Source organism: Pseudorasbora parva, chromosome 5 (assembly GCF_024679245.1).
Source record: "Pseudorasbora parva isolate DD20220531a chromosome 5, ASM2467924v1, whole genome shotgun sequence".
In the NCBI taxonomy this organism is placed as follows: domain Eukaryota; kingdom Metazoa; phylum Chordata; class Actinopteri; order Cypriniformes; family Gobionidae; genus Pseudorasbora; species Pseudorasbora parva.
In genome coordinates, this window is record NC_090176.1 from 33,009,849 (window position 1) to 33,029,387 (window position 19,539).

The following is a 19,539-nucleotide window of genomic DNA, read 5'->3' on the forward strand; positions in this document are numbered from 1 at the left end:
TTCTATCAGTAGAAACCCTGGAGTATATTCGTATGATCATGCTCCCCCCACTCATATCCCCCTGAGATGAGAGATTTATGCATTTTATTTCTGGAAAAATTACTCCGATGACGCAAATATCGTCAATTTGCATCATTGGAGCAATTTTTGGCCAGAGGCTAAAGACTACAGCCAGCAGAGGGAGCTATTTCCACATGTTTTCAGCCCGTGCATGGGCGGTGGGATCGCACTCACAGCTCAGCTCGCAAATGCAGGCATTCATGTAAGCGGAGCTATGCTGAGCAATGTAAGTGTTTTAACTTCTCAAATTAATTCCTATTAAAAGTTAAGCTTTCAAATGCGCTGTAAATGTATATGCCACGATGAATGTAATCGGACTCCTGCTGCGTTTGTGCTGTGACTCTCCCTCAGTGGCTAAATCACATTATATTTAACAGACACATTCAGATTTTAATTGTAGTGTCTGTTCTCTAACTGAACTGATTTTATGAAGATGAACGTTGTGGGATAGTGATCAGTGATTCCGTAGATTCCAGTGGTTTTGGGAGTGGCCTCGTAGGGCAGCGAAGCATTCTGGGAATTGCTGTCTTTCATCCCAATGAGACAAAAATACATTTTCTGACTTTTCTCAGTATAGAAAGCACCAAATTCAAAAAATAATTTTACATTTCTACTACAGTAATTACCCAGTTTAAATACAGATTCATCTTACCAGCACTGAAGTACCCCTTTAGGTTTAGTCACAATATGTTAGAATCACTCGTATCCTACTGTTTTTATTAGTGCTTGACACAAATTTCATGATTTCAATTCATTAGCTTGCGATTACGATTCTGATTTTGATTCAGTATTGATTCATTTGACACTGTGTGCAGATACTATGCTTTCACAATGCTGCCTAAACATCTTCGGCGATTGTCGCACAGGTGGGGGTAAGCAGCTTATATACAGTGACCTTGCATGGCGTGGGAAAAATTGGATTGGTACAGACTGGTGCAATCAAGAGGTTACATCTCTTCACTGGTTTAATCAAAACCCATACCATGTCAATTCGTCTGTTGGACTTCATGCGGCGCTGCGCAGACTGAATTGCTTACGGCATCAATATACCATGAGTGTGAATCAAAAGCACAGTTTTAGAATCGCTCTTGACGTATACCAAACAAGAGACACTGGTGCAGCACGTTGGGTTTTTAATTTGGCATGAGATTTACTTGAACAGTCTGAGAGCGTGAGACAGAGCTTGAAAAGCGTGAGAGCTGGCAACGCCTAAGTCATATCAGTAGCTTAATAAAAGCTATTTTATTCTACATGGGGTGGTTCGCCCCATAGGTGACGCCATGCTTATATACTACTTGCCTCATCTTGGTAGTCTCCATAATACTGGACGGTTTCAATTGCTAAATAAATTAATCAGGGCTGATTTTAAATGTATTTATACACTGGCATCAGTAACTGACCACCTATGTATTTTGAGCGATACTGCATCCACACCACTAGATGCCAGTATAAGGAGAGGATGACCAGCGCAACAAACCAAAGAGGCAGCAAAGTTATGAAAATAGTCATGTTGGAAAGATAAGAATTGCATTTGAAATGATGCACCATAATGAAAATTCTGGGCCAAAACAAGAAATTCACAAAAAAATTATTTACTAATATATAAATAAAATCATTATTTAATTATTTAATACATAAATTGTATTAATTATTAACATAATAATTATTATTTTTCTACTTTAATTTATTGGTGAAAACAAGTGCAATAACTTGTTTCATGACAGATTTATTCAAACATACATTAAATTAAATAATTCAATTAAAGGGATAGTTCACCTAAAAATTAAACTTGGATGTTTATCTGCTTACACCGAGGGCATCTAAGATATAGGTGACTTTTTTCTTCAGTAGAACATAAATAAAGATTTTTAACTCCAACAGTTGCAGTCTGTCATTCGTATAATGCATGTCAATGGTAACAGATGAGAGTAAAAAACAAAAAACATACAAATCCGTAATAAACCTTGCAGCTTGTGACGACGCATTGATGTCTTAAGACACGAAATGATCGGTTTGTGCGAGAATCCGAATAGTATTTATATAATTTTTTTACCTCGAATGCAATCTAAGTACAACATCCTTCTCTGCGAGATCACTTCCGGTCGGTGAGTTTACGTATATGGTGTATCTCAATGGGAGACAAGCGGCGGACGTGACCTCTCCGCGTATCTCTGTGCCATATTGTGTATTTTGACCTCACTTGCCAGAAGTGATCGTGCAATATACTGTGGATTCTCGCACAAACCGATTGTTTCGTGTTTTAAGACACCAGTGTTTACTCACGAGCCGCAAGGTTTAATATGGATTCGTATGTTTTGTTTACTCTCAATTATTATTAAAAATCATCATTTGTTTTCTACTGAAGAAACAAAGTAACCTATATTTTGTATGCCCTGGGAGAAAGCAGATAAACATAAAATGTTCTTTTTTTGGGTGAACAACCCCTTTAAAATAAGACATCACTAACAGGTTAGAGAATATATATATATATATATATATATATATATATATATATATATATATATATATATATATATATATATATATATAAAAATTAATACAGTGCTATATTTATCAAAATGTTCCTCTCAAGAGTTATTTTTTTCTAGTTATTTTCAAGTTTATGGTCATTGAATGGCTTTAAGGTAAATGTAACATTTAGTGACATTAATGTTTTATTGACAAGCTGTTTTATTGATATCTTTCCACGGTTCATACATTGACTGAGCGATTACACAAGACATTTCTCTAACGATACTTCATGTTAACTTCATGGTATAATTATTAATAGTAACAAGGAAAATTCAGAAGAATTAAAGAATACCAAAAATAAATGTAATGGCAGGTGCTCTATAAAGGTTTAGTGAAGTTGCTCACGCATCAACAGAAACCTACACAAAACAAATGATCGATCCTGAGATTTAAGAATCTATCAGTAATGATTCAAATGAAGAAATCAATATTCAATCTAGCCCTAGTGTCCAAAAAGCTGACATGTTTGCCACTTTTAGTTTAACCACGTTGTGAGCACGAAATTGACACTAACAAAATCTAAAACATGCCATCGGAGATGTGCTAATTAAATGGCTGCTATTCCGGCCTCATTTTGAGTAGCCAAAATTTCAGTGTAACACTAGGTGTATTATGACTTCCCATATATATATATATATATATATATATATATATATATATATATATATATATATATATATATTTTTTTTTTTTTTATTATTATTTTTTTTTTTTTAAATCCATATTTCCTTGACTAGCAACAATATAGCCCATTTAACAGACTGTAAATATATTTCTCATGGCCTCTTTTTGTTTCAAATAAAATAAATATGGTATCTGTCCAGACTAGGTCCCTCCTCACCTGTGTTTTATTGTAGATATATATATATATATATATATATATATATATATATATATATAAATATATATATATATATATATATATATATATATATATATATATATATATATATATATATATATATATATATATATATATATATATATATATATATATATACATATTAACTTGAACACACTTATCTTCTGCATTTTTAATGCAGGCTATGAGGAATATATTTACAGTCTGTTAAATGGGCTATATTGTTGCTAGTCAAGGAAATATGGATAAAAAAAAAAAAAAAACTGGGTTGATTTGTGAAAATGTTACATCACCAAAGACAGTATAACAAATTAAACAGACTGCACTTCTGGTCCTCACAGCCCTAACTAAATTAACTATATTTTAGTTTTATGATGGCTTGCCCTTACTTGAAATTAGGGCTGGGCGATATGGCCCAAAAAAATTATCACGATATAATTTAGCATATCAGTCGATATCGATAAATATCACGATAAATGTAAAATCTTTATTTCTTTAAAGTTTAAAGGCATATTTTTGCTCCTGAGTGAAATATGTAGAAAACAAACAGTTAGCTGTGGTTTTAAAACTAACCTTTATTGTCAAAACATGACAAACACTTCCCAAACAAGTGAAAAATGTATTTAAACTGAGGTAGATTTATTTATTAAAATCTTAACTGTGGTCGGCATTATTTTACTCAACACTATATATCAATAATATCATTATACAGGGCTTGACATTAAGCATGTTCATGTGCTTGTCCTTCGAACAAGTAAATCGTTCAAGCTTGTCCAAGTAAAAAATTAGCTTGTCCGGAAAAGTGTGTGTGTGTGTGTGTGTGTGTGTGTGTGTGTGTGTGTGTGTGTGTGTGTGTGTGTGTGTGTGTGTGTGTGTTGTAAATATAATTTATTCTGAAGCATTATTCTCACCAGTGTTCAGTCAGCTTTGACATATTTAAATCTGCATATTTGTGGTTTTTATTTTTATTGAATCATTTGAAATTTGTGATATTTTCACCTTTTATAAAGGGCATTTTCCCTTAATCTTATTAAATATAGGCTAAGCTTCATGTTTCATTTTATATTTGTAATTTTGATCAATACAATAAATTAAAATAAGACACTATAAGGGCTGTTACCAATCAAAATAAAAAATTTACACTGAAAAATTACAACAACATTAAATAATGTTTTGAGATTTATAGTTTTGAATAGACAAATAAGACATGTTGGAAAGTATGTTTAAAGATCAAATTAAACCACCAGTAGGTGGCAGCAGGTGGCCGTCTTAATGAGCGAGTCATTGAGTCGTTCATTCAAACGATTCATTCAAACACTGAATCGTTCATTTACCCACGTTGCTGTGAGACGCGTTGCGGTTCTGCTGTGAACGATTTTCGCAGCTGAAATAGAACAAAACGCTCAATATTGCATTATATATATTTAATTGTGTAAGTAAAACACTAAAAACGCAAACGGGCAAAAAAAAGCGTTTTAAGAAACATTTTGAGGCCCCTTCTCTTGCCTCACAGTGGATTGGTCCACCGTGCATCTCACCGACACACACACACACACACACACACCTCACCGACAGTGGGCTGGTCGGGAGAGAAAATTTCAGTATTTGTGGATCTCCAGTAAGGGCTGTCTAGTCTTTTTTATTAATTTTAAACACCAGATGACATTATTTCTCTTTTGATACAGGCGATGCGGAGTCATGAATACATCACCAAAGACAAACAATTATGATAGCGATGTACAAGTCCGATGTTTTAGTGATTATAGTTTGGTAACGTTAGCTTGTTGTAAGTCACCTACTACAACTAAAAAGATAATAAGCCGGTGTGTGAATGTAGTTAATGTAGATTCACCGCTGTGTTGGGCTCAATGTTATATGGAAGAACTTTGAAGAAACACGACAGTTTAATAATTAAATTCCGTGTGGTGAACGTGAACCTATGATAAGCAGTCCATGCACGTCGCTCTGTTTTATGTCGGATGGGATCGCTAAAATATCTCCAAACCACTGAAGTTGAGGGAACTAACTTGTCAACGATATCTGTGTCCTCCGAGCTGGTCGTGAGCGCTGCATTTTCTTCACTATTGCTCTTTTTTAATCGCTCCACTTCACTCCGATCCTCCAAGCTTGTCAGCCACAGACTGTAAACATCACCACGTGCAGCACCCAGAAGCCCGGTCTGCAATAAGCATGCGCAGCATTACGCATAGCGCGTATATCGAGAATTTATCGACCTGTTGTTATCGTTTTATCGAGGAAAGTTATATCGTGATAATTATCGTTTTATCGCCCAGCCCTACTTGAAATTACTAGATGTTCTTTTCACAAGCCTAATATGAATAATATAAGCAAAAATCTTGTAAAAATGCACAAATGAATTAGCTTCAAATCAACTTAAATAATTTCTTTAGAGAAGAAGGGTCTTCTTATCTAAGGATGACATTTTTTCCATCATTTCTCAAATCTCTTTTCATGAATCTGCACTCATATTTCAACATCTCTTCATAATCCATAATGCAAGACAATTAGAGCTCATAACCAATCAGAACATGGCCCTGTTCAATTACAGCTGTGAAGTCCTTTAAAACGCATCAAGAGGAATGCATGCTGTGCTGATGAGATGTGTGTTTGTGTCGCTCAAAGTCACGAACACACACACACACACACATACTGATGTTTGGGCCATGCCTTGGGCCTCTGCTGAGATGATCAGATGGAAACGAAAAGTTATTATTTCATCTTCAGCATGGAGAGTGATGTTGATGTGTCTGACATTTAATAGTGTCTTTGAAGCGTTGATTCTGCCGCAATACAGTCAGAAACATCACTCAGCCATACAGCGCAGAGCACACAAATGTTCCAATAAAACTCTCTTGCTGGTTTCAACACACTTCCCAATTTCATTAAAATGAATATTCCAGGCTACTTTCGGTCTTGGTCCTTGGATAAAAATGTAAAGCTTGCTAAAACTGTTATTTGAATTATCTGAATCATCCTGTTGAGGTGGGACTACTTTTCCGGGTGGATGAACTTCTGGTCATGCATAAGTGATGAAACTCCTGTGAGTGCAGTTTCTCAGTTGCTTGGAATGGATTTACTGCATTCAGTAGTTTGTACTGTATACTGCATACTAATCTTTTTAAGTGTGTTCACATGCTGTACGCAACTGTGTCACATAACTTCACACGTTGCATTGTGGGATACCAAGCGAATAATCATGTTTAATTTTTGTAATTTAAAAATAAATAAATATATATATATATATATATATATATATATATATATATATATATATATATATATATATATATATATATATATATATATATATATATAAACAGAGGAGTGCAGCAAAAATGTTTGTGGCAATCAACAGCAAGCCACATATGTTGTTCTCAGACATTCCTAAAAGAGGTAGGTCAGCCCGCACACATTTGAGTACATCTAGACATTACATCTAGCATGCTTTCATCACACAGCTGTCGGTGGCAGTCCTGGACCACTGTAATTCTTGAGTGCCTTCAAAAAAACCTTTAAAGTACTGTACCTTCAACACCCCCAAGGTCAAAAGTCTCTGTAAGACTGTGCTTTAAGTGATCTCAAACGTGTGCATTTCAAGTGTCTTTTCAAAGCTGCATGAAGTGCGTTCTCTTAAGATGACTGTGTGCTGAAACATGCTTTTTAAATTCATCATGAAATAAAATAGACTCCATTTACTTTCTTAAAGTTCCACTCTGTAATATTCTGCTCATTAAAGAAAGTTTTACCCCTGGAGAAAGTGATAGTACTTGAGGAACATTCGCAATGTACACTCACATTAGCCCAACATAAAACGTATTCTACACATAGTGGCCAAATGCTCATTATCTTGGTAGCCATTTTATTATAAGATAACCTTAATGGAGAAAATGAATCAAGACTGAATGCAAATAACATTTTTACAATGGAATCGGAAAAACAAAACTTTCTCTAAGGTACAGTGATGTGAAAAAAGTGAAGTAATGGAAGTAGTGACAAGGAAATGTTTAAGCAGACTAAATAATTCAAGAGGTCCAGCATACAAAAGAAAATCGAGTTATGACATTTTGAATAAAAATTACGAGGTCAAAAAAAGAAACATGCATGGGTGAGTTGTTCTTGATAACATCATTAAAGGGTTAGTTCATCCAAAAATGAAAATTAGTCCTTGATTTACTCACCCTCAAGTTATCCTAGGTGTAAATTACATTCTTCTTTCAGACAAATAAAATCTGAGTTATATTAAATGGATGATAAATGAAGAAATCTACTTTCCCTTGTGCACTATGCAAACTTTCCGTCCACTAGAGGTTGCCTATTCAAAACAAAGGTGTAGTTTGATGACGGCAAGTTTGAGCGCAGTATCTTGGGACATGTGGTCTTCACCTCACAGCCAGTGGAAAATAGGACTCTGGCAGAAATCACGTTCATGAATGCGGTTATTAACGTTACTGTAGTGTGAAGCAGAGCAGGACCGAGTGTTGTGGAGCTGAGCACGGCTGCTGGAGTGATTGTTACACAAACACCCACCTTGCGAGAAATGGGACTTTTATTATGACGGGACAGAACAGTCTCCGGGCGCCTGCACTATTTCTGCTTTTCCGGTCACTGGTATGAGGTGATGCAGCTATTTTTATCATATTAGATACATTTAAGTGTGTTTAAAATTATGTTATGACATTACTCTGTGCGTTCGCTCGGTGGCTGCTGTGACATGTTCACACTGCTAAGAGAAAAACGCTATGCTGAAACGTCCCGGGTCATTGGTTATAATAGCAATTTTCTTACAATTTACAAATTGTTGGAAACATTTGGGATATTGTAAGTACTCAACGTAACAAAATATATAACACTGGCCTGGTGTCTTTTGGATATTTTACTGCAAAAATACTACATAGTGCACCTTTAAGTAAATCTCCCTTGAGCCTTTGATATATTAAGTTAATTGTGATATAAGAATATCCTGTAAGCTTTGGAGCTGAAAACTTAGCGTGCTGTCGCAGGCTGGAGAATCCTTTATTTGTTGGTTTATTGGGATTTGGAATTAGACTCACATGTATGGGCCAGGGCTAGCAAAGCCCAACATCCCGGGGCTATGTGTTTTCCAGACGAGCTACCAAAACCTAAGCCCATCAGCAGGCCACTGAATCTTAAAGTGAAATAAAATTCCTAGGCGCGTGTGTGTGCGGTTCACGCTTATGTCCACTGATCGAGGGGCGTCAAGTAATAAAAAAAGAATATTCCAATCAATGGGTGGATAAGAGATAAATCATTGTGTTTGTTTGATATAGAAATTTTTTGCGAGCCCTGTGAGAGAATCATTCCACTTTCAAAACAATCCCTCACGTGAACTCACAGGGGAGCAGAAGCTCATTAAATATGCAAATCTTATCTGATCCTAGCCATGGGCGTTTACTTCCAAGTCTCCAGTGGGGCACGCCCATCAAAACCGAGCGTTCAGGAGATGAAAATAGCCTTTTTGTATGTACATAGTTTTTGAATGTAAAAACCACGTGAACATCATAAGTTGACCTCAGACAACAGTATAAAAAGATTAAAAAGCCAGTTCATGACACCTTTAAAAAAGTCCAACGCTACCAGTTACACTTGTCAGATGTAGTGGAATCAATTTGAACTGTGAGAGGCACTATCAACATTTTTTCCACGGAAGGCGATTGGCCAGAACTATACTTTATAAAGTTTTAAATATGGATATTTTTCTTACATAGATGCATCTATTCACTTCAGAAGGCCTTTTTTAACCACCCAGATCCATGAGGACCACGTTATTTGATGGACAGATGCATTTTTTATGGACTTTTTATGGAGCAACAATTACTACCATTATAAAGCTTGGATTAGCCAGGACTTTTTTAACATATCTGATTGACAAAAAATGTACATAAAACTATGTGCATAACAAACTTCGTCTGAAAAAAAAAAGGATTTCCAAATACACCGAGGATGACTTTAGGGTGAGTTAAGCATGGGCTAATTTTCATTTTTGGGTGAACTATCCCTTTAAATGCATTTTGGAATTATGCTGTTATATAGATTTTCATTTCATGCCGACTTTAAGTACACATTCCTATTATTTCATCAGTGAATGATATTACAAAAAATGATCTTTCATCATCATTTCACCTCATAACTGATTTCACTTAGGCTGTGTAGGCTTTTGTATACATGTTGAATTGAATCGGATAACCCAACCGAGCATTCAAACAAACAAGCATTCATATCTGACTCTATTCTGGTATGTAAGGTCCACTTTTCACAATCCAATCAAGTCCTTATAAATAAAATCATCTCCCGTTCAACATTTTTTCCGCTTGAATATACTGTTTCATTCGGAAATATGGATACTTACAGAAATATAATGGGTAACGAATGCCATTTCATGCTGACTTTAAGCCAAGGTACTGAAGTTGTCCTCAAAAGACTCTTGCCAGTTTCCATCAGACTTTATATAATAACTGTTACATTAGCCAATGCTGAAATGGGGTTCATATTTTTAGATTATTTTCAGTGAACTCGCTGAGTTTCAGTAATTGAGTAACTCTTTTTTGTGTTGTCATTATGCTACAGGAAAAAAATGAGGTATCAGGAAATACAAATTTTGGTCCTGGGGAACATCAAACTGCAACTGAACTCATAACACCTCCCTGCACCTAATTATCTGGAGAACATGGTGGTCTTGGCTCACATTTTGTGCTTTTTCCCAGTCAGTAATACACACACACACGCGCACACACACACACGCGCGCACGCGCACACACACACGCGCGCACACACACACGCGCGCGCACACACACACACACACACACACACACACACACACACACACACACACACACACACACACACACACACACACACACACACACACACACACACACACACACTTTCTCGCTCCCTTAAACACCCACACCCACACACCCTCCCTCACACACATTAGAGTATCACCTCTGACAGATGGGCTGGCACTGCCATCTTCCCAACCTGTTCTCTGTTGCAAATTTTATGTGTGTGTTTACACGTGTTCACATTTGTGTGTGTGTGTGTGTGTGTGTGTGTATGTGTGCGTGTATGTGTGTGTGCAGTTTGGTGATCATGTACATGCCTACTTGTGCGTAAAGGAAAGCGCACATACACTCACTGTCTCAGCACACAAGAATGACCTTCACTATCAATGCTGCATTAAATTATGCTTTAATATGTATAGTCACATGGCCCGTGAGAGCAGTTTAGCATAGCAGCTTTCATTACGCCGTGAAATAATATTTGATGTTACACTTTAATGCGAAGAGCAAGCCCTCTGTGAGTAATGAGAGAGAGAGAGAGAGAGAGAGAGAGAGAGAGAGAGAGAGAGAGAGAGAGAGAGAGCGAGAGAGAGAGAGAGAGAGAAATTGGACATACCTGAGCCTCTCTTTGACACCACCTTCAGAGTCAGAGACACAGAGACACCGCAGAGAAGGAACAGCACAGGGTTGAGAGCTGTCATCTTCCTCTCCAGCCTGATGGAGACACACAGAGAAACGTCACATGTCATACAGGCAACATACAGCCATCAGCTACCCATGTACAGACCTGCATTTGCTTTTCCACAAAACATAGGATTTAAAGGTAAAGCGTGTAATTTTGTCGATGTTAAAAACCTAGCTTCCTGAAGAAGGTAAAAACGGTAACGCTGTCAAACATCGCTCTGTTAGTTTGAGCAGTACAACATTTCTACTTCAGACTCGACCAATGATGTAAATTTGGCATGGTGTGAATCTGAAGAGGGTGTGCTTGAGAAAATTTTCAAATCACTGGACATTTTTAGGTGATAAAACTGTTGGAAAATAGATAGACTTATATTAGTCTACCTAGCAACCAACCAGAACATGATAGCCACCACACATCAACACACTAAAACAATTAGAGTACCGTAGCAAGTTATTAACAATATTATGCTAATGTTTTTTTTAACATAGTTTATAAAATGGATAGTTTCAGTCCTTGATTACGATTGGCTGAGCATTGTAAAATACTCAATAAAACAAATATCTGTGATCTTGTTAGTTGTTACATCAATACTACTGCTCTACTGCATATTGTGGTTTCTTGTCAACCATTCTGAACATAGCTTGAAAACTACTTAGCTTGGCATTAGAATTATTATTATTTATCTATAAATTATAACTTTTTTGTTGCTTGGTATATAACCTTGGTATAATTGTTTCTGATCCACAACATGCCTAACAATGTATCTTATTCTAAAAACACTATAAACCAAACCAAACCTCATTGCTTTAAAACACCACTCAAAATACCTTAGCAACCACATAGCAACATATCAAAAGAACACTCAGAATAGCAACCACCCACAATCTATTTCCCCCCCAGAAACGTACATATCTAATATTCATACTGACCAGATAGCATCACTCATCATACCCCAGAAACAGACACCTTAATAATGTGACTGATTTCAACACACTCGGAACATCTTAACAACGGTCCACTCATATTGTATTCAGTAAATGAACAAATATCTATACCGACAGATGACACAAATTAATTCGCATTTTGTCTAGTCTGTCAGATCTTTAGTATAGGGGGGTAAGACAGACCTCCAAAGGCCAGAAATAAACAAATCTAGTTGTTCATAAGACTAATGTTGTCACAATATTGGAATTCCTAACTTTTAACAGCACAATTTTCAAAAGTATATATTAAATATAAAAGTAATATATTAAAACTCTGACACCTGAAATTGTCCTGATAGTTCTGAGGATTATATAATAATAATAATAATAATAATAATAATAATAATAATAATAATAATAATAATCTTTATTATTATTCACAAGACAAATGTGTTACTGTTTTAATACAACTAGACTCACTAAAAGTGAATATTTCATGAATTAATATTAATAATTTATAAAAGAAATGAAATTTGATAATTACATATAATGAAAATGGCTCCCGAAATGGCAAAACATGGCTTTCATGGCTTACAAAGTTCCGGCAAAAATTTGTACAGTGTGCAAAATTGTATTTCTGTGGAATCCAGGCATCTTTGCTTTTTATTTCCTCCATATATGTGTATGTGTGAGACAAAGCTAGGAGAGATGCAATCTTTAAGCATTTCTTTCATGGTCAAATCATATTAAAGTATGACTTTTTCATATTTTATCTGATTTCTGTGCCTTTCCACGAAGCAACTCAATCACCTGAGTTCTGTGTTCATATCTGAAATCTATTTTAATCTTGGTTTGCTGTCTGTGAACAATGTACACACAATTCCCCCATCTGAGAGGTGACAGAAGCCTGCTTTCAGGTGGATCCCGAACCATTTTCATAATGGAATAAGCACACACTTAAAGTCTTCATGAGTACTAAACCTTAAATGCTTGAGCAATGTATGACACGATTATTAAAAAGAACTCTGGGTGTGCAACATTTTACGAGAATTAATTAAACTTGTTAGAAAAGAGGTCAGAAATAAAAAAAAGGGAAGCAATGATTTAGTGTATTCATCTCACTTTAAAGTGCAAGAACAAATGATGCGAGTGATCAGAGAGGCCAACAAGAAATCTGAACACTATGTGCAAGCTTCTGAAGTCTACTGAACCCAAATGTGACTGAAATATTCATTAATAAAGAGGCACAGAGTTTGGTGCCTGGAATCTAAGCAAATATATATTGGATGGGAACATGAGGACAAGCAATATAATTTTTTTTTTTTTCAACATTGAGATTTTATGTAAATTATATATCAAAGCATAAGGTTATATTTTAATTGCTGTAAATATTTTTCACCATTTTAAACAACCATTTAGCTTTTTGCAATTAATATAAAAAGCTTATAGATTGACAAATACATTTTTCAAAGCACAAGCACTACATGTATATGTCAACCACCCACAATCACCTCTGCTTAGAGTTTTATTTGAGGTCTCCCACTGATAAACCACCTTAACATCATTTCAGGTTCATAATTTATTTCACAACCCTGTCACATGACTCCCCCATAATGCACTGCTCCTGACACTTTAACGCAGACCTCTAAATTACTCCCTGCAGCTATATGGTGTTCTTGAATTTCCCTTCAAGGCTTGTTATATCTAACCAAATAACACCTATATTCCCTGCTTCCCGTCTTTTTTTTCTTCCAAATAATTAATGTAAACTTAATAAGTGTGTGCAAACCCTTCCTCTTCATCCGTAATTATCTTACAATAACATTCTACTGATGATGAATTAGATGCCAAATTCAGACACTGGAAGGCCTAAATCCCATCAGGAACAGTAGCATTTGAGAGGTTAATAGACTTTATTTTGTGTGTGTGTGTGGGAGTATTTGTGTGTCCGTGTGTGTGTCTGCGTTAAAAAGGCAATGGGGCGACAGAGAGAGAGAGTGCTCTTGTGATCTCTTTAAAGGGCTTATCATCCCTCTCCCACACATAATCTCAGGGTTTTCAAAGAGAGCGAGCGAGAGAGAGAGAGAGAGAGAGAGAGAGAGAGAGAGAGAGAGAGAGAGAGAGAGAGAGAGAGAGAGAGAGAGAGAGAGAGAGAGAGAGAGAGAGAGAAATGAGAAAAGGTAGAATATAAAGATTTCACCAGTTAATGTGTGTGAGATCACTTATTAGTTCTTTAATTAAAGGGCTAGTTCACCCAAAAAAGTGTCTCATACTTTACTCACCATAATTCCCTTCCAAAACCTGAATGTATTTCTTTTCTTTGTGAAACAAAGGGTACATTTTATAGGACTATTTTGGAGCAGACCCATTTAAGCAATTATTCACTGAAAATCTTGACATCCGCCCTTGGCGTGTTCATGAGAGAAGTAGTGATGTCTAAATCGTGAATTAATTTTTCTTTTAAATGAATTGGTTGATCCAGTTAAAAAACAACAATCTGAATAATTTGTTTACAAATCTGACTGATATGGTTGAGTTTAATCACAGCAGTTAACAACTCACATAGAGGAGAAAATGACCAGTCAACTATGACTTTAATTTCAATGTGTTCCTTACACAAAATTATTGTATGATTTTGAATATAGTACAAATGAGCTAATTTTTATTGGAATTCTTTTTTGTTGTTGTTGATATTTTTATGGTGCTTTATCAATATAAATGCATAGCTTAAAAGTTACAATAAAACATTCTTAATTTCATGAAAAAGAATGACCAGTACAATAAAGTGAGTAAGTGACTAACAATTGTTCTGTTTTAGCACTTTTCCCTTATTATTGATTGTTTTGTTTTCTTTTCATTTTAATCTATATGTGTGTACAGTACTTTGATAAGCACTAGTTGTTTTTTAAAAGTGCTCTATAAATACATTTTGATTTGATTTGATCATTCATTTAAACTACCGGTACATAAAATCTAACATACAATGATGATGTTAATATTTTACAAGGTGTCGATTTTGTATGTGAAAATGTACATACTAAAAAACGGTAAGCATAGGTGTCCACGCTAAACATAATAGTCACTAATGCATAAGATCATTAAAAAAATTAACTGAGACTGAGCAAAATCTTAAATTAGCCACCGATTTGCCATATACTGTAAAAAAAGTAATGAATTGCTATTTTATTGTGCTGATGACGACAACATCGGAGTAAAACATTTTTCTGAAGAAAATGTGAGTAAGGTGCTTTCCCATGGAAAAATTGCTGCAATGATGCCACTTGTTGTTGTGGCGGTCTTCCTCAAAAACCTAGGGTATGGCACGAGTTCCACTAAAAAATCCACAAAAAGAACTTAACAACAGTACAAATTGTACAAAGTGCAATTTAGCCTTTACTTTGCCTAATAACCAAATGTAAAACATGAGAAAAAAGTACCCTTTTAGCCGGAACAACATATAAAGTATGACAAGTGCAGATTATGTTCTTTCTTTTATGCAAAAAGATTTTAAAGTGAGTTTGAATATAATTTTCCATGACCTTAATAGACATAGCCTTACTGAAAGCAACAATGTAAATTCACCTCACATCTTAAAAAGATAAATAAAAGGAAACAACTATGTTCAAACTGTCAACTCAAGGTGAACAATCAAGTGTATTGTATGATAATAAAAAAGTGTTTCAGTTACTCAGTATGTAATTTTAATCATTCTAAAATGGTGTAAGATTGAGGAATTCAATATTTTACTTATCCATTTAATTGTAAATGCAGTCAGTGTGTTTACAGAAAGAGCCCACCCCATGCTCTTCTGATTGGCTGTGATTTTTGATCAATTGATTTCGTGTCGAGTCTGGTTTGCCGCTGAAAATCTTGTCGAATTGCGTCTGGTTAGGACACAGCATTAGCCTCTTTAAATTTGCTTTTCAAATCTGCAGCAAAACTAACGAGCAGCATCATGAGCTGTTTATTTCCCCTGCTTGTCTTAATGCCAGAGTATGTCAGCTGCCATATGTAAACACCGCCCCTGGGTGGTTGCCAGGGTGTTGCTATGTGACATTAGGATGTGGTAAGTTATGCCGAGTTCAGGCTGCACGATTTTAAAAATGGTTGGATCACTGCTCTTTTCACACTGCATGACTATATGGGGTATCATTCAGTTGCTGCTGTGTTCACACTGCACGATGGATCGGCGGCAGTGGGTTTCACATTGCATGACTGTACAAGAGGAAGAATAGCAGACAACTCTGTCTCATCCTCAAACTACATTTCACAACCAAACACACATGAGAAGTGACAAGGAAACAATGGAAGATCATCTGTGCGTCTGACCAAACTGGAGTTGTTATTAAAAATATAGACTGCAGAAAGCTTCCAGTGAACAGGAAAAAAAGAAAATAACAATGTTTGGGAAGAAAATGAGCAAATATAGTGTTGTGAAAGTGAGTTGGAGGTAAATTAATTAGTAAATTAGTTTCTGTTTGATATAATTGTATAAACTATTTTATATAAATCTATTGTAATACTGATATTCTGGTCCATAACCTCTCCCCGAACTTCCCACTGCCCTGTATCTTGCTCTCTCATTGGCTGTCGGTCATTGCCAATGTAATTTTCAGTCAGAACACATTTCGCACAGCAGGATCAATCATGGCAAAGATCTCGCGGCGTCAGTGACTCGCCTACGATTCTCTCAGATCGCCTCTTTGATAATTCACACTGCATGACTGTCACTTACATGAACAAGTACCGTTTTGCCTATGATTTCAGGCATTTGTCGGCAATTTCGTAAAACCTGTCAGTGAGTCAAAATCAGGGCTAAAATTGGGCAGTGAGAACTCTGCATTAATCTACCCCAAAATTTAAGGGTATGTTTACACGACAACGCTGTACTAAAACCAGATGACAATGTTACCAAAATGATACCCGCTCACTTTAATCGAGAATGACTAAAAAGGCTGTATTATGCATGCCAGGCCAGTAGTTGCAAAGGTTGCTTTTTTTCAAGAAACAACCCCCGAACACGTAATGCACATGTGCGAACATGTAACATCACCGTTTTCACAGATTTTAGTTTTTGCTGTTTACATGGAGATGGTAAAGGTATTATTGTCAAAATTGTAGTACTTTGAAACCTGTTCAAAAAAAATTTCAGGCCCCCCAACTGCTGTTGTCGCGTAAATGAACACCTAAAACGCATAAAAAGTTTTCCATTTTCAGTTGAAAATGGTGTCCTATAAACATACCCTTATATATAACCTTATATGGCGATAGCGTCAAGGTGACCTGAGTCATTCATTTTCAATGGTAGCCAGCGGCTCACCGTCTTGGACAATTTGGGCATCGAGGAGAGTTGAAATCAGCTCAACTTTATGGTTTGGCGGCAACCGGCGGCAACCAATTGGAATGTAGAAGTGCTCCGCTTGAGAGAAATCCAGAAAACGCAGGCTTGTAAACTTTGGTTCAGACCACATTAGTTCCCAAGCAAAATAGAAGAGAAGTTGATCATTGCTGTGTGGGTTTCCCTATCATTTATGATGTGATCATTCATAGTGATGAGTAATTTGTTAAGAAGGCGGGCGACACTATTTTATAGGCACTAGAATGCTTGTTTTTCAGCGGGAATGCAAATCTTTCACATTTAAATGAGTTCCTGAGGTTAACTTATACTCTACTTGTGGTCAGTCTGCCCATCAACATGCTTGTTTGCTTTGTGGACCCTTTAAATACAGTTTAAAAAAAGACCAAGCATTCCATCTACGTCAGAGCGGCAGCACGTCCAATCTTTATACAGCGTCATTGGCATGGCGGCCACAGCAAATTTTGACGCTCTTGTCGGCACTATTCTGTGCGTTCACACCGCTGCCGGCGAGAGTGTCAAGGTGGCCGGGAGTCATTCATTTTCAATGGGAGCAGGCGGTGAGCTCCGGCGAGAGCAGTGCAGTGCGGCGGAGACGATTTGGGCATCGAGGAGAGTTGAAATCAGCTTTATGGTAATGAACTATGACGCGGTTCGGGCGGCAAATAATTGGAATGTAGAAGTGCTCCGCTTGATAGAAATCCAGAGAACACAGGCCTGTAAACTTTTCCGACCACTTTAGTTCCCAAGCAAAATATACGAGAAGTTGATCATTGCGGTGTGGGTTTCCTTATCATTTATGTCATGTTCATTCACAGTGATATGTAATTATTTAAGAAGGCACGCAACACTATTTTATAGGCGCTAGAACGCTTGTTTTTCAGCGGGAATGAAATTCATTCTTACTTTCACATTTAAACGATTTCATGAGGTTAAAGGGGTACTTCAGTGCTGGAAAGATGAATCTGTATTTAATCTGGATCATTAATGTAGTAGAAATGTGAAATTATTTTTGAATTTGGTGACTTCTAGACTGAGAAAAGACAGAAAATGTATTTTTGTCTCATGGGGATGAAAGACAACAACTCCCAGAATGCTTCGCTGCCCTGTGAGGCCATTCCCAAAGCCTCCGCTACTGGATTACTGTGACTGAGTTAGAGAACAGACACTACAATTAAATACTGAATGTGTCTGTTCAATATAATTATCGAGTCGCCGCATGAGTCTCACAGCACTAACGCTGCAGGAGTCAGATTACATTCAACGTCATGAGCTGATGAGCTCTTGTGATGAGAGTTGAGGTAATCGCGACCACACTCCCGGCATTCATTCACAACGCGAGTTCAGTCTGGTGCATTTTCAGTTCATGCCTTTGAAAGCATAACTTTCGTTTATAAATTAATTTGAGTATTTTAAAACACTTACATTGCTCTGAGCATAGGTCCGTTTAAATGAACGCCTGCAGCTGCGAGCTGAGCTGTGAGTGTGATATCCCATCGCCTATGTGCGAGATGAAAACATGAGGAAATAGCTCCCTCTGCTGGCTGTAGTCTTTAGCATTTGGCCAAAAACTCCAAAGATGATGCAAATATCGTCAATTTGCGTCATGGGAGACATTTTTCCAGAGATAAACTGCATAAATCTCTCGTCTCAGGGGGATATGAGGGGGAGAAGCACAATCATTTGAATATACCCCAGGGTTTCTACTGATACAAAGCCATATGCTAATCGCTGAAGTAACCCTTTAAATTATACCCTACTTGTGGTCATTCTGCCCAACAACATGTTTGTTTGGTTTGCAGCCTCATTAAATACGGTTTTAAAAAAAGACCAAGCATTCGATCTGTGGCAGAGCGGCAGCGCGTCCATGAATCTTTCTACAGCGTCGTTGGCAGGGCGGCCAGAGCAAATTTTGACGCTCTCGCTGGCGCCGGTGTGAACGCAGTTAGTAAATAGATTCAGCAAGATTTTTTCACCCATTTTAGCACAAAAAATGAGTAAATTATATGTATTATGTTTATTATGGATAATATAAAATATATAATTTATGTAATTTGCTATTTTGCCAACGACACTGCTATTTTGCCAATGATCTCAAGATCAGTAGCTTAGAAAAATAACAGCATGCCTCTCCTCAACAAGCTGCATGATTCGAGGTACAAACAGTGTGGGATGAGTTATGTGTCATATTTTAAGCCTTAAGGGTTAAGGCTTTTAAAAAAAGTGTTTGAAATGCTTGACTTGGAAAATAACACTAACCACCTGCAATCATACAGTCACATAATCATCTTCTAGACTGA

At 36.5% G+C, this 19,539-nt stretch overlaps 1 protein-coding gene across 3 annotated transcripts in view; it reads right to left on the minus strand.

The window, feature by feature from the left end:
* il1rapl1a (interleukin 1 receptor accessory protein-like 1a) overlaps nucleotides 1-19,539 on the minus strand; it is a 153,722-nt gene that overhangs the window by 70,449 nt on the left and 63,734 nt on the right. For all 3 annotated transcript variants that reach the window (XM_067443930.1, XM_067443929.1, XM_067443931.1), the window contains one exon: nucleotides 10,892-10,989. In XM_067443930.1, coding sequence (XP_067300031.1) covers nucleotides 10,892-10,976 — 85 coding nt within the window. In that variant the 5' untranslated portion in view covers nucleotides 10,977-10,989. The remainder of the gene's footprint in view (nucleotides 1-10,891; nucleotides 10,990-19,539) is intronic.